Source organism: Thunnus thynnus, chromosome 3 (assembly GCF_963924715.1).
Source record: "Thunnus thynnus chromosome 3, fThuThy2.1, whole genome shotgun sequence".
In the NCBI taxonomy this organism is placed as follows: domain Eukaryota; kingdom Metazoa; phylum Chordata; class Actinopteri; order Scombriformes; family Scombridae; genus Thunnus; species Thunnus thynnus.
In genome coordinates, this window is record NC_089519.1 from 34,383,757 (window position 1) to 34,398,599 (window position 14,843).

Sequence of the window (14,843 nt, forward strand, 5' to 3'; positions counted from 1 at the left end):
GATTTTTTTTTTCAGGTGTATTTAACAGTGTTGAAGCACGGAGACAGTGCCACATTGGACACGATGATGAAGGTAAAACTTCAGCTGATCAGCAAACTGCACAATTAACATGTTAGATATAGTACCAGTCAAAAGTTAGGACACACTTTCTCATTCAAGGGAATGAGAAAAGGTTATCAGAAGTGATCCCTGTCAGAATATTAGATTTATTCTGTCTTCTCTCTCTCTCATATATCTATTCTTCGTCTCGTCCCTCAGCTTCACAAGCAAGCAGACATGCAGGAAGAGAAGAATCGTATAGAGCGAGTGCTCGGCGCCATATCTGCCCCTGACCTCATCCAGAAAGTCCTCACCTTCGCCCTCTCGGTACATATGACCACGATTACTGCATGTCACAATTTTGGTTTTATTTTGAGTGACAGAGGAAATGAAACAAAGGTCACGTATCAACAAATGTGCTTCTAATCATGTGGTTTGGAGGTTACAGTTTAGATTTTGAGGTTGTTGTTTTTTTTCCTGGACCTTGTGTTAAATGATATTTCAGTGCTGTGTGGCCATGACTGAATGATTTATAGTGAAATGCTGTGTGTAATGCACTGTAAGGAAAGTGCAGTTAAGTTTCATATCTGTCTAGTAATAATAATTATTTTCTTGATTAATCGCTTGGTCTGTAAAACATGAGAAAACAGTGAAAACAACATCGTAAAACCCCAAAGATATTCAACTTACTATTAGTCTAAAACAAAGAAAAGCAGCAAATTCTCATGTTTAAGAGGCTAAAACCATCAGAATGATTAATCAAACATCATATCAATAGTTGCTGATTTTCTGTTGTTCGACTAATCGTCGCAGTTTTAGTAGCAAACGAGTTTCAGGCCTTTTTCTTTTTGGCTCAGTGTCCAAGTTTTCTAACAGGAAGGGTTTCTCACCAGCCAGCTGACAGCATTTGAGCCTTTATATAATCTCCACTACAGCTAACCTCTCTCTGGGTCTTCTCCCCGACAGGAAGAGGTTCGTCCTCAGGACACGGTGTCAGTAATCGGGGGCGTAGCAGGAAGCAGTAAACAAGGCCGTAAAGCTGCCTGGAAGTTTGTCAAGGACAACTGGGAGGAGCTTTACAACCGTTACCAGGGTGGTTTCCTCATATCACGGCTCATCAAGGTAAACAAGACTAAAGCTGCAGTCAGATCAAAATCCACCTGCCCAGAGGAGGAGGGGGGTGGGGGGGTGGGAAACGGCATGGCAGAGGGTTGTAAACATAAACTGTGTGAGTTAGCATGACTAGTGTGCTTCAAACAGTCCACAAAGTTGTAAATTCAGCATTTTATGAAACATCATTAACCTCTGGCACAGTCTTTACACTCACTACTGTCAAACAACCTTTCTGCTTCTTGTAGTATTTCACCACACAGCTATAAAAGAAGAATATAAACAAACAATATTTCCTGAACGATATTTCCGCTCTCTCAAGCCGGATGGATGTTGGAGATCTCCCTGATTGCACGAATTTTATCCACATAGAAATGAATGGCTGTACTACCCAACACAGACGACCACACGTTTATTCTACTTTCTGAATTAAATGATCATAATTCACAAATAACCAGAAACACCAGTTTAAGTTCTGTTGTTTTTAACCACAAAGCAGTTGGACTTTCCACATTTTATGTTTGCAGTTAGTCGTAGTTTCAATAAAAAATGCAACCAAACTGCTTTCAGTCAAAGTGCAGAAACCTCTCGAGTTTGTTGTTTTTCTTCCTGTTCAGTTCATATGTTTCTTGTTTGCTTCTTTGCAGCTCACAGTTGATGGATTCGCTATTGACAAAATGGCTGCCGAAGTAAAGGTGAGAGCGCTTCACGAAACTTCTCGTTAGTTTTTTCTGCAGTTGCGTTAGTTATTTTTTTGAAGAGGAGTACTCCTGGAAATGGTTCTTGTTCTGGAGAAAACAATAAGAATTTAGTGCTAATTTACAAAAGTATTTCAACCTTTTTCTGAAATTAAATGCATGTTGTTTTGGAACAGATTTGTTCAAAATTAAAACAACAAAAAGAACCTGTTCTTCAAGCTGCATTTAGCAATTTTGACCACTAGATGGCAGAAAAGATTTCACAGTAACAGATGCATATTTACACATCCAGTAGTCAGAGAGCAACATCAGCATCTCATTAGAGCTGTATCTGTCCACCTCATGAATGAAGTCCAATCCAACTAATTATAATGACTGCTTATTACATTAACAAGCCATTAACGAGTCATTTGATTTAATGTTAACATCCAAAATATTGCTTAATGCAGGTTTAACGGCATCAGAGCAGCATCAGGACACTGATCCGATGGTTGAAGCACAAAATAACTTTATATGACTTTAGAACAATTATCAGTAACTAATTATCTTTTTGTATGAACTCTAATATACTCAAATATGTGTTATAGTTTTTACATTCAGTATTTCTGACTCATTCTGGGAAAGTGACTTTATTTTGTGAAGGACTTGTGACCTTTTTAAGAGTTTCTGACATTTTATCTTAAAAATGTCAAACCTACAAACAGCAGCTTCACTTAACTGCTTCCCTTCAAAGATAGTCTTTGTCGAGACTGAAATTTCTTTTTTGACTTTGGAAACAAAAGTCTCACTGCAAGGTCCATTAAGGAGCTGTTCTGGAGCTTTTGATCAATTTATATGATCTTCCCAAGCAGAATAAGTTCATGTTGTGGATGTTTAAATTCCCATTTTTCTACTAAATGGACCTTGTGTTGACATTGTTTTGTCAGCTACATTTCTTTGTCCTTTGTCAGAAGGTGTGAACTCTTTCGTGAACTTCATGAACTTCTTTCCGTCCTCGCAGAGTTTCTTCGAGAGTCACCCGGCGCCGGCGGCCGAGCGCACGGTGCAGCAGTGCTGTGAGAACATCCTCCTCAACGCCGCCTGGCTGAAACGCGACGCAGACGACATCCACCAGTATCTACTGCAGCGCAAAGCGCCCCCCGTCTGAGCCGCCGCCCCCGCCGCCTCCTCCAGCCCCCTTCCACCCTCCCCCCTCTCCCTCCAGCGCGGACCTCCCAGCATCATAGCTGCCTCGGCCCCCCCTCACTACAGACCAGAGTGGGCGACCAGACGTACTTACAGCAGGCTTCATTTCTCTAAAGAAACTATGAAACAAGAAGATAAAGCCAAGAATTTAAGAAAGTGTTGGAAACACAAAGAGACTCTTTCTACGTTAACAAAGCAAATCCATTTTAGTCAGACCAGGAATGTAGTTTTACCCCCATTCTGTCCACGAGCAGACGGCACCTCCCGCCAATCAACAAGTAACGTTAAAGCGGCGCTCGGCGACGTCGCTGCAACACTACGACCCTCGTAACGACCGCTAACCCTGCTAACGCACTCTGTATCACACCCGTATACACTCCCCTTCATCCACCTCTGCGTCGTAGCTGAGAAAACTGTGAATCCCCCTCTTTCCTCCCCTCTTCCTCCTCCCTTCCTCCCTTCCTTCCTGCTCATTTTGAATGCATGAAGTGTGATTTTCTGCATTTGCTGCTTTGTTTACTTCTGTTTGTTTTCTGTACAAACAAAATGATTTGTTTTTTTTTTGTTTCATTTTTGTCCCCCCTCCTCTCAGTTTGTGTTCACACACCTTCACCCCCACCCCCCCACCATCCCACCGCCCCTCCCTTCTTGTTCGGGCGTTGTGATTTGCTGAAAGCAGAAGGCACCTGGGCAGAATGGGGTTAATAACAGTAGTGTGTGTTGTAGTTTTCAACAGCAGTGATTCTCCATTGCTAATAAACGGTTAGGATGAGGCGAGCAGCGCTAGCATGGTACTACATTGTAAACTGTATAATGTATAATGCAAATTTTTTTTTTTTTTTTTTTCGGACGATGTTCCTTTAAAAGATTTAAATGGAAAAAGTTCATGGTTATCCGTTCCCCCTCCCCTTCCCCCCACCCTTCCCCCGCCAACAAACCCCCCCCTCCCCCTCCGGAGCTCTGTTCAGTCAGAATTTGTATAGTTTGAATCATCAACAAGCATATTTATAAAAAAAAAAAGGAGGAAAAAAAACAAACCTGTTTCTTTATCTGCCACCCTCAATGAAATGAAGACATTGGCGTGTTTTTATAAGACATCAGATGCAGTGATTTATTTAAATGTTGAGATAATCTTATATTCTGAGGAGGAGAAAAAAAAGACAAAAAAAAAAAAACACATCACAACACTACTTTTTGGGGCCTTTTCATTCAGAAATAACATCAGGAAAAACGCCTCTTCATAGGGTTGAGAGTCCGGCGAGGCCCGGTCTGGACTTTGTGGACGTGACAGATCGACTTGACTCCGCCGTCTAACTCGGACGCCTTAAATTGGTCGACTGGTTTGCAGTAAAAAAAAAAAAACCTTTTGAAAAAAAACAAAAAAACGCTGAAGTGGTGATAATAGTGACTTCCACAAATGTATCTAATGTGACAGATTATGCAGACTTGTTGAACGAGTATATCTATATAGAATTTACAATTTGATGTGGTTTTTGAAAACATACCAAGTCATCCAACCTGTTGTTGAGACCCCTCCCCCCTCCCCCCCCCGCCCCCCCCCACCACCACCACCACCACCACCCCCCCGGATCATTAGTTGTTGGGTTTTTTCTTTTTTTTCCTTTTTTTTTCTTTTTTTTTTTTTTTGTTTTTGTTTTGTTTTTGTTTTTTTATTTTGTTAAAAACTACAGTTGGTGTTCATTAAAGTGAAAAAGGATTCTAAAAACAAATCATGTGAAATTAGTACACTTGATTGATTTTTTTTTTTTTTTTTTTATGAGTGAGGTGTGAGTGTGCATGCCCCCGAAACAGATTTGTAATTTATCGGCTCTTAATGCACTTAACGACATTTTGTACGAGATCAAACGTTAAAGGACGAGTTCACAGTTTTTTGAAGTCTGTCTTAAAACGACAGTCAGGAGCCCAAATGAACAGTGAAATAGTTTTTTTTTCTTGCTGTTCCTCCTGTTCATACTGACTGAAGGGGATCTTTAAATATCCACTATGAACAGGAAGAATGATCACAGCGAGGAAAACCTCTTTCACCGTTCATACGAGCGCCTGCTGTTGTTTTAAGACAGACTTGAAAAGTTGTGAAACTGTCCTTTTTAAAGACGTGACGAGATGATCGATAGCAGCACTGAAACAGATGAAGACTGTTTATATATCTGCATTAAACCTAATGAGAATAAAATTGTTACAGATCAACTTTAAGAATTACGAGCAGAAAATTTTAAATCTCTACACATTTTTGCTTTGATGAGGTGTCGGTAGAAGACTTTTGAGTTTTGTGTCGACCGTGCGGAGACGTTTAATGTTTTCTTGTCTTTTTCTAATGACTTCAGTTCAACAATGTGGAATGTCTTTGTGGTTCTGACTTATAATACCAAGAGGAAAAGCTGTCAGGGAGGACAGCTTTGACTTTTGGCAAACATACATATGCAGTCCAATAAAGTAACACTTGATGATACGTTATCTCTTACTGCAAGACATTTCTCAGGTGCATTAAATATTCCTTCCTGCGGTTTGTTTTCTTCCTGCTGCTTCACAGCGAACAGGACGGGTGGAAGCTGTTGGGATATTCATTCAACTGTTCTTACATCAATAGAGTATAACGCTGGATTAGCAAGTGGACCCTTATTTGCTGTGTGACACTTTAAAGGATAGGTTCACAATTTTTCAAGTCTGTCAAGAACCCAAACAAACATTGAGACACGTTCCTCCTGTTCATACTGACCATTAGAAGATCCCTTCATAATGAACTTACAATGGAAGTGATGGAGGACAAAATCCACAGTCCTCCTTCTGTGCAAAGATGAATAATATGAAGCTTCAGCCACCGACATGAGTCAAATCAAGTAGATATCTTTCAACGTTAGTCTCTTTAGAGTCCCTCTTTTTGTTACTATACTTCCACCTGCAGCTCAACAAGGAAACACTGAAGCTAAAAAGACTAAATGTGTCAGATATCCACTTGATATGACTAACTCAGACTGCTGAAGCCTCATAGAAGCTTCACATCAACTTTTAAAATGACTGTGTGGACACACTGTGGATTTTGGCCTCCATCACTTACATTGAAAGCACATTTGAAGGATCTTTTATCAGCCGGTATGAACAGGAGGAATGATTACAGCGAGGAAAACCTCTTTCACTGTTCATATGGACACCTGACTTGTTTTAAGACAGACTTGGTAAATTGTGAACCCGTCCTTTAATGTTTGTATCCAGCAGAGGGCGGCAGTGAGCGGAGAGGAAATAGGAAGTGCAGAAGAAGTGAACTTTGTGTCCAGCAGGTTTCTGACTGTTTGGATGAAGATGCTGGTTAGGAAATGACAGCTGTGTAAGTAAACGAACCGGAGTTTTAATTTGCTGATTCATTCGTAGCCTAATTCTCAAGTTTTAACGTTATTTTGCGGCCTCGCTTTTCTCTGGAAACATAACCGGACTCAGCTCAACCTGAACAGGCTAGCAGAGTTAGCTGCGTAACGGCTAAATAAGTAGCTAGCTGATAGCTTAAGCTAATGTCAGCCTTATTTAAAAAAAAACACCCGGTGAGCTAACAGTTATATAGCTAAACATTTAATTAAAGTAGGACGTATTTTCTGTCTTTCTTTCTTTTAAAAACTCACCTTGTCAGACTGATGAAGGCTGTTGGCAGGTGACATGTTAGCATGTTAGCATGAAACTCAAATGTTCGCACAAATGAGGTTTGAATATTTTGATTTGTCACATGTAAGTTAAATGTTTTTAATAGTCGTTAAGCTGGATGTTAATGCGGGTGTTAAGTGTCCTGGTTAATCTGTGATAAACGTTGTAACCGTTATAACCGTTTCAAAGGTCAGAGACCCAGCAGGTTATTTTTAGCTTCACTGAAACTCAAAGGTTTTCGTTGAGACTCGTTTTTTGTTTTTTTTCTGAAGACACTCAGCTCAGGTTTTCACCGGTGAAACTGTGTTAACTAGTCTTCAACAGGAAGCCTTACAGGTTTCTCTTTTTATTCTTTATTCTCTTGGAAAGGGGCCTCAGAAGTCCAAGTTTCACCGTGTGTAAGTTGGTTTAATAGCAAGTTTGTGGGGGGAGAATTAGCACAGCTGAAGTACAATATGAACTAAAACTGGTCCTGCATTAGCAATAATCTTGTTGGTTCACCTTGTAGGGCGGTGATGGAGAAAAAAAAGGGCCATTTCACTGATCTTGTGGTAGAAATTCACAGCAGGATTTTATGTCTCTCCATGTTGTTGGTTGTCACCATGTAGAGCTCCTCTTTTTCACTTAAATGCTAAGGTAGAAATGTTTACCTTTTGTAATACAAACACACAATATCTTCATAGGGTAGATTTTCTAGTTTGTCTAATGTGGTCTGGATGGGAAAAAGCAGTGAAATCGCCCTTTTTTTCAGTTTTCACAAATAAAGCAACCTCATGCTGACACATTAACATGAGCTAATAAATGCATCGTTCATCCGGAAACCACTAAAGGTCGATGACTCACTCCAGAGACTCTTAAACACATTGAACAAAAGCCGCAGCTATTGATTTTCATCATTGATTAATCTGCCGAAATGTCAACTGGGATAATTTCCCAGATCCCAAGGTGACGTTTTATAAACTGCTTCTTCTGTCACAAAGACAATCAATTCACAAAGATACAAAACAGAGAAAATCAGCAGAATTATCACATTTGAGAAGAACTTTTTTTACTTGATAAATTACTGAAAACAATTGGTGGTGAATTTTCTGTCTCTCCTTTAGCAGCTTAGAATATGACGATATGTTTTACATACATTAGCATGTAACCACCTGTATGGAAATAATCTTGTTATTTACATTTGGCAGCTGTTTAAACTTCTAACTGCTGGCACTCAAGTTGTCATGCTGACACGTTTACATGAGCTGATACATTTCCTGTCAAATAACCACTAGACGTTGCTAGTTGTGAACATGTTTAATATTAGAAGGATTGATTAGATCAGTTTCTCCAGGTGTCATCATGAAGTCAGAGCATCACGTCTGTTTTCTAAAGTCACAGTTTGGGCCCTTGGTGATTATTTTTGTCATCAATTAAAAAGTTTTCATTAAGCATTTAATCTGTCTCAGTTTTAATGAGTCGTTCAGCGTCGAGCTCCAACGATTAGTCGACGGACAGAAAATGAATCACCAATGATTTTGATAGATTAGTCGTTTTGAGTCCTTTTTATTAAAAGAAAAAAAAAAGCCCACATTTTCTGGTTCCATCTCCTCAAATGTGAATATTTCCTGGTTTCTTTAGTCATCTCAGAAAATGTATGAGGATCAGGAAATTTTTCAAAACAATTAATTGACTATCAAAATCGTTGGCTATGAATTTTTCTTCCAGTTGATTAACGAACTAATCGTTGCAGCTTCTGCTTTCATCTGTGTCTTGTGGTGATCGACAGATGCTTCCACCATGATGCTGAGCTGCAGCGGTCTGGTCGTCGCCCTCCTGCTGTCCCAGGCCAGAGGCTTCCTGAACCTCTCGGAGGACGACGTCCCTGAAGAGTGGGTGCTGCTCCATGTGGTTCAGGGCCACATCGGGGCGGGAAACTACAGCTACCTGCGCCTCAACCACGATGGGAGAATCATCCTGCACATGCGCAGCCTCAAAGGAGACGCGGACCTTTACGTGTCGGATAAAACCCTTCGGCCGAGCTTCGACACCTACAAGCTGCAGTCGGCCACCTGCGGCCATGACGTGGTGGTGGTGCCGGGGGACTTCGCGAGGCCCGTCGGCATCGGTATTTACGGCCACCCGTCGCACAAGGAGAGCGAGTTTGAAATGCGGGTGTTTTACGATCAGACGGTGCTCCAGGACCCGTTTGAAAAGGGCTTGTACTCTTCAGAAGACGGACATAAGCAAAAGAAATCCCCTCAGGCCGCAGACGAGGACTTTCAGGAAGAGGAGTCGATCTTTTGGACGATTCTAATCGGACTTTTAAAGATTATACTTGAGATTTTGTTTTGAAAAATTGTTTCCTTCCTTCCTTTCTTGCTGCTGTGACGGAAGGAGGAGATTCTGCTTTCTCAGTTAGTTCCGATACATTAAAGATTATTTTTCTTTCGTTCTGTACGGATGAGAAAATGTCACACCAGACTCCAGTGGGAATTCTAGCATTTTTAACAATTCCTTGCTTGTGATCAAACCTACATACTTGATAGAAACCTTTAAAAAAAGTTGAAGTAAATACGTATCTCTCTCTCTGTTTCCAGTCAAACTGTAATAAGTCTGTATGTTTGAAGACACGCAAATGAACATTAACCTGTCAAATTTAGCAGGGTGCTTTGCCTTTTCATACAAACAGTGAATGAAGTGTAATTAAGGTAAAGCGCAGATTTCTACATCTGGGCCTCTGGGACAACAGAGGAAAGAGGTTAACCGCTGAGAGGAATATTTGTGGCATCTTAAAGGATAGGTTTTTCATCTTAATACAACACTCACATGCCCACAGTTATATTGAGAGAGTTACTGGTCACTAGAATCATTCCTGCTGGCCATACTGGCCGCAAAGTGATCATTTCCTACTTCAACTACAGCGTAAGAGACTCATTGAGGGCAAAATGCTTTCTTAAGATCAGAGTCTCTGTGATCTCTCTTCAAGAACTCCGCATCTTTTACGTGTTTTTATAGTCTCGACGCGATGAAACGTACAAATTATGAGTCTTTACTCAACAGTAAGAGTAGAGAGCTGGCAGGAAACGAGGGGTGACATGACGGAAAGATACCCTGCCGGACTGGGACTCGAATGGAGTATCAAGCTCTGTTTTCTTTTTTTTATTTGTTGAGGCTGCTCGGCTTTTATGACCCGATAAACCAGGAATGTAAATGAATTCGTTGATACTGATGTTTACTGATGTTTAATTTCAGTGGAGTTATCAGGTTTATCAGGGAACGTTTTAGCAGACCGGAGTCTCTGCTAACAGAAAGCAGCAGGGTGACAGCTGTCTAGTCAAACGAGGGCCGACAGGCTTTTGAATAAACTGCTATGAGAGTTCAAACTAGGCCTACTTGCAAACTTGGCCAATGGTTGTGTGAAGTGGCTGTAAATTTAACGGGATTGTCTGTTTTTGGAAAGTTACCAAATCTGCTAGAACATCTGGTTCTGTGAAGCACTTTGTTTGAACCTCACTGAGGCTTTCAGCCAAATCCAATGGGTTTCTTCTAAGGCTGCAACTAAGAATTATTATTGATCAATCTGTTGATTATTTTCTCAAATTTATGTGATTAGTTGTTTGGTCCAAAAATGCATGGAGTTTACTGTCATAGAAGACTAAAGAAACCCGACAATATTCACGTTTAAGAAGCTGAAATCAGAGAATTTTGACCCTTTTGTCTTGAAAAATGACTCAGAACAATTAATTGATGATCAAAATAGTTGGTTATTTATTGAAAGATCGTTGCAGCTTTAGTTGTTTGGTTGTGAAAATGGTGAAAAATGTCGATCATTGTTTCCCAAAACCCAACACGACGTCCTCAAATGTCTTGTTTTGTCCCGACTAACAACCCAAAGATATTCAGTTTACTGTCAGAAACCCGACAATATTCACATTTGAGAAGCTTGAATCGGAGAATTTGGACTCAAAACTACTAATTGACTATTGAAAACTTAATCATCTAATCATCGCAGCTCTAGTTTCTTTCAAAGTACAGCCCCTTTTTTTTAGTAGACGACTTCTTTCTCTTTGTGTTTTCATGCTGTGGTTTGGTGGAAGTGATAATAACTGGTAGGAAAAAACACCTTCACACAAACTGCCACGATAAAAACACCTGTTTGATTTGTTTACCTCAAACAGCTGAAGCCTCGTGTTAGTTTAACTCTATTACAGCGTAGTAGCGTTATGAAGGAATCACTTCACAGCCAGTACGGAGAGAAGTAACGATCACAGCGACTAAAAGCTGTACATAAGACATGTGAGTGTTTAAAAAAAAAAACCCAAAACCTATCCTTTAACTTTTCATACATCTTAAAATCTAACCAAGTTTTCTGTCGTGGCAGACGCTCACTTCCGCCTGCGAATGAATGAAACCGCTTGTCTTAACTCCGCATATCGACATCACTCAAAAAAAACAACAACTGAGCAATACAGTCGTCATCAGCCGCTTTTGAGAAGAGGTTCCAGCAGGACAGGTTGTTGTTGGACAGTAAAGTCTGAAAAGGACAATCATCAAAATACTTTCTGATACTGTCCCACTAACCCTTGACGATCACCAAAGCAGACCACGGTTCCTAACTCACTGTTGTTTCCTTAATTTAGGCTCCAAATAGGAACCTCTGAAGACATTTCTACCAACGTGTTAACATCAGTGTAACGCTGCAACTAACGATTATTTTCATTATCTGCTGATTATTTTCTCGTTTATTCAGAAAACATGTCACGATTTCCCGAAGCCCAACGTAACTGGGGCTGCAACTAACGATTATTTTAACTGTTGATAAATCTGTCTATTGTTATCTCCATTAATCGATCAGTTGTTTGGTCTATAAGATGTCAGAAACTGGTGAAAAATCGTGATCAATGTTTTCCAAACACGTCCTCCAATGTCTTGTTTTCTCTTCAACCCAAAGATGTTCAGTTTACTGTCATAGAAGACTAAAGAAACCAGAAAATATTCACATTTAAGAAGCTGGAATCAGAGAATCTTTCTTTAAAAAAATGACTCCTAATGATCGATTGTCAAAATAGTTTTTCGATTAATTCAATAGTTGGCAACTAATTGATTAATTGGCTTATCGTTGCAGCGTTAAATGTCTTGTTTTGTCCGACCAACAATCCAAAACCTCCATATTTTTCAGTTTACTGTAATTGACCCAGAAATTTAGCATATTCTTACATTTAGGAACCTGGAACCATCAAATATTTGGCATTTTTGCTTTAAAAATTACTTAAACGATTGTCTAAGTAGTTGTGGATTAATTTACCGTCTATCGATTAATCGACTGATCGTTGCAGCTCTACATCAGGAGGTTTTATTTGGTTCGGTAGCTCATTTTGGGGTGTTTTTGCCTGTTGGACAAGCTCCTGGTTTGAAACATCACCTCCAGGATCAGAGTTCATTTATAAGTAAACTTGTCACCACTGAGCAGAAATGTTCAACAGTGCCTTCAGATCAGTCCTCTGCAGGTTTCCTGTTTCCAGAGACGATTCAATCAGGTTTCTTAATAAAGCAGTTTTGTTTTACAGACTGTCATAATTCTTCTGTCTCGTAAATCGTTTTTGTTTGTTTCAGGCTGAATGTGGAGTGGAGCTCAGGTGATACAGCTTGTTAGCTGAAGGTTGATGGTTTGAATCTTGAGGATAAACTGGGAGAATGCTGCAATGTGATGTGGAAAAAATATTTATCAAAACAACCAGAAAAGCTTCTCTCAGTACTCAGAACACCACTGTGTATAGTCTCACCTTAGCTGGTGGGCTGCACCCATGATTATTTCCATTATTGATCACTTTGCATTAAGCTTTTAGTCAGTAAAATATCAGAAACTACTGAATATATATGACACTCAAGCTGCAAGTGACCAACAATCCAAAACTCGTTATTTTCCTATTTACAGTGACATAAAACAGAAGAAAAGCAGCAATTCTTCACATTTGAGAAGCTGGAACCAGTGGATGTTATATTTTTGATAAATAACTTAAAGGACGAGTTCACAGTTTTTCAAGTCATGTCTTAAAACAACAGTCAGGAGCTCAAATGAACATTGAAACATGTTTTTATTGCTAATACTGACCATTAGAAGATCCCTTCATAATGCACTTACAATGGAAGTGATGGAGGACAAAATGCGCAGTCCTCCTTCTGTGCAAAAATGTATGAAGGGATCTTCTAGTGTTCATTTGAGCTCCTGACAGACAGACTTGAAAAACTGTGAACTCGCCCTTTAATACATGTCTGAAGCGGATCTTAAACATTCATTTTGCACCTTTTAATACCTTTTCATGATTCTAAAACTAAAAATTAGAAAAGCAGCTACATCCTTCGACTTACTGGTGAGACAGAGACATTAAATATCTTCCAGTCACATTTCTGCAAACTATTTATTTATTTACAATAATAAACCCAACGAACACGTGAACAACATCTGCTCCAGTCTGGAGAAACACAGTCTTGGTTTTGTTTTTGTATTAAAGCAACAACAAGACTACGAACAAAGTTATTGACATGTTTGTTTACACATTTATAATCAAGCAGTCAGTCAGTCTGTGTGTGATATATTATTCTTCCTCCTCCTCCTCTTCATCATGTCAGTGCGGGGTTCAGCTGGATGCTGTTGATCCTCAGCACCGTCTGCGGCTGGATGATGGTCCTCTTGCGCTGGAACCGGTGTCTCCTCCAGAAGCGCATGTGGATTTTAGGCCAGGACTCGGTCTTCTCGATGACAGTGGCCTCGACCCGGACCAGCTCGTTCCCCAGCAGAGGCCTTCCGATCAGGGTGAAGTCCTCCGCGCCGACCAGCAGCACCTTCTCCATGCGGATCCGCTCCCCGCAGTCCGCCTCGATGTGGTTCTCGATGAGGATCAGGTCCTCGGCGGTGACCTTCCACTGGCGACCGGAGAAGTGCACCACAGCGAACAGACGACCGAAGTCCTGCCCGTGGATCATCTGGTTAACGGTGCTCACCGTGGCGGCGTGCCGGGCGCGCTGCTCCTCCTCCGGCTGCGGGCTCGGCTCAGGCCACGGCGGGCTGGACAGGGAGGTCCGGGGCAGCACGACCCCGCTCACGGTGCTCTGTGGCCGAAGAGCAGCGGGGAGCAAGAGACCGTGTCTGGGTAGCAACATGCTGCATGTCCTCCACAGACCCGCACAGCCTCTGCTCAGCGCCATCTTTACAGGAAATGCTCTCCGTTTCCGCTGCGCATGCGCGACTTCACAGTCACCTTACTGTCTGTCAGGGCTGGAGACAGTTAAAGGGCAGGTTCACATTTTTTAAGTGTCCTAAAACAACAGCCAGGAGCCCAAATGAACATTGAAACCTGTTTTTCTTGCTGTAATTATTCCTCCTGTTCATACTGACCATTAGAAGATCGCTTCATAATGCATTTACAATGAAAGAAATCCACAGTCCTCTTACTATGCAAAAATGGATTTAAAAGTTTATCTAACGCTAATAAGAAGCTTCAGCGTCCAAATGAGTCAAATCAAGTAGATATCTTTCAATGTTACAGTCTTTTTAGTGCCAAAGTCCCTCTTTTTGTGAACATTACTTCCACCGCAGCTCAACAGTTAAACACCGTCCGAGGAAACGTGCATTCCTATGACAGTTGCACAAAGGTGCATGAGGCTAAAAAATCTAAGTAGGTCTATCTACCTACTTGCAGTATTTACATGACACACCCACTTGGTTAGCTATAAGCATGAGCAGTGAGATGGTTAGGGTTAGGGGTCAGAGGGTGTGTGTCATGTAACAACATGGAGGGGGTGTCATGTAGTGAACTGGGTGTATCTAGTAAGTCTGCAAGACTGCAGTTAGACCCTTCCCAAAAAATTAGATCTGATTGGCTAGTACTTGTTGCCTTTGTTGGTCAGGTTGGTTAGGTTTAGGCATGAGGAGGGAGAGTAAAATGGGTGTGTTGTGTAGGGTTAAGGTGAGTCTGTAAGACTGTAGCTAGAGCCTTCTCTCACAGCCCGGAGCCCTTCCTGGAGGCTCGCCCCACACAGCATCTGCTGAGCACCATCCTGACAGGAAATGCTCTCAGTTGGCACTACGCATGCATGTCACCTGACTGTCATCTGACTTTTCTGCTTCCAGAAACAGTCTGTCAGTGCTGGTAAAAGTTCATATGAGTCTTTATAAAT

General features: G+C 41.0%; 3 protein-coding genes across 4 annotated transcripts in view; 2 read left to right on the forward strand and 1 right to left on the reverse strand.

Moving 5' to 3' along the window:
• npepps (aminopeptidase puromycin sensitive) overlaps positions 1-5,502 on the forward strand; it is a 29,215-nt gene extending 23,713 nt beyond the window's left edge. Inside the window, exons 19-23 of the mRNA XM_067585513.1 lie at positions 16-72; positions 259-366; positions 1,006-1,161; positions 1,797-1,844; positions 2,848-5,502. Of these exons, the coding sequence (XP_067441614.1) occupies positions 16-72; positions 259-366; positions 1,006-1,161; positions 1,797-1,844; positions 2,848-2,994 (516 nt within the window). The 3' untranslated portion in view covers positions 2,995-5,502. The remainder of the gene's footprint in view (positions 1-15; positions 73-258; positions 367-1,005; positions 1,162-1,796; positions 1,845-2,847) is intronic.
• Positions 5,503-6,261: 759 nt separating this feature from the next.
• c3h6orf120 (chromosome 3 C6orf120 homolog) lies at positions 6,262-12,231 on the forward strand. 2 transcript variants are annotated; one of them, XM_067585516.1, is made up of 3 exons: positions 6,287-6,375; positions 7,053-7,081; positions 8,452-12,231. In XM_067585516.1, the coding sequence occupies exons 1-3, from the start codon at positions 6,365-6,367 to the stop codon at positions 9,015-9,017; spliced, it is 606 nt and encodes a 201-aa protein (XP_067441617.1). In that variant the 5' UTR covers positions 6,287-6,364; the 3' UTR covers positions 9,018-12,231. The 2 variants fall into 2 exon arrangements, with proteins under 2 accessions (XP_067441619.1, XP_067441617.1); XM_067585518.1 differs by lacking the exon at positions 7,053-7,081 and having other exon boundaries at positions 6,262-6,375.
• Positions 12,232-13,065: 834 nt separating this feature from the next.
• mrpl21 (mitochondrial ribosomal protein L21) lies at positions 13,066-13,909 on the reverse strand. Its single transcript, XM_067585519.1, has one exon. The coding sequence runs from the start codon at positions 13,869-13,871 to the stop codon at positions 13,287-13,289; it is 585 nt and encodes a 194-aa protein (XP_067441620.1). The 5' UTR covers positions 13,872-13,909; the 3' UTR covers positions 13,066-13,286.
• Between the last annotated feature and the right edge of the window lie 934 nt (positions 13,910-14,843).

Excerpts from the sequence above, each read along its gene's own strand:
- c3h6orf120 (XM_067585516.1), top strand. Across the intron at positions 7,082-8,451 it reads AAGTCCAAGTTTCACCGTGT|ATGCTTCCACCATGATGCTG; the intron begins GTAAGTTGGTTT and ends GGTGATCGACAG.
- mrpl21 (XM_067585519.1), bottom strand. The coding sequence starts at position 13,871 with ATGGCGCTGAGCAGAGGCTGTGCGGGTCTGTGGAGGACATGCAGCATG.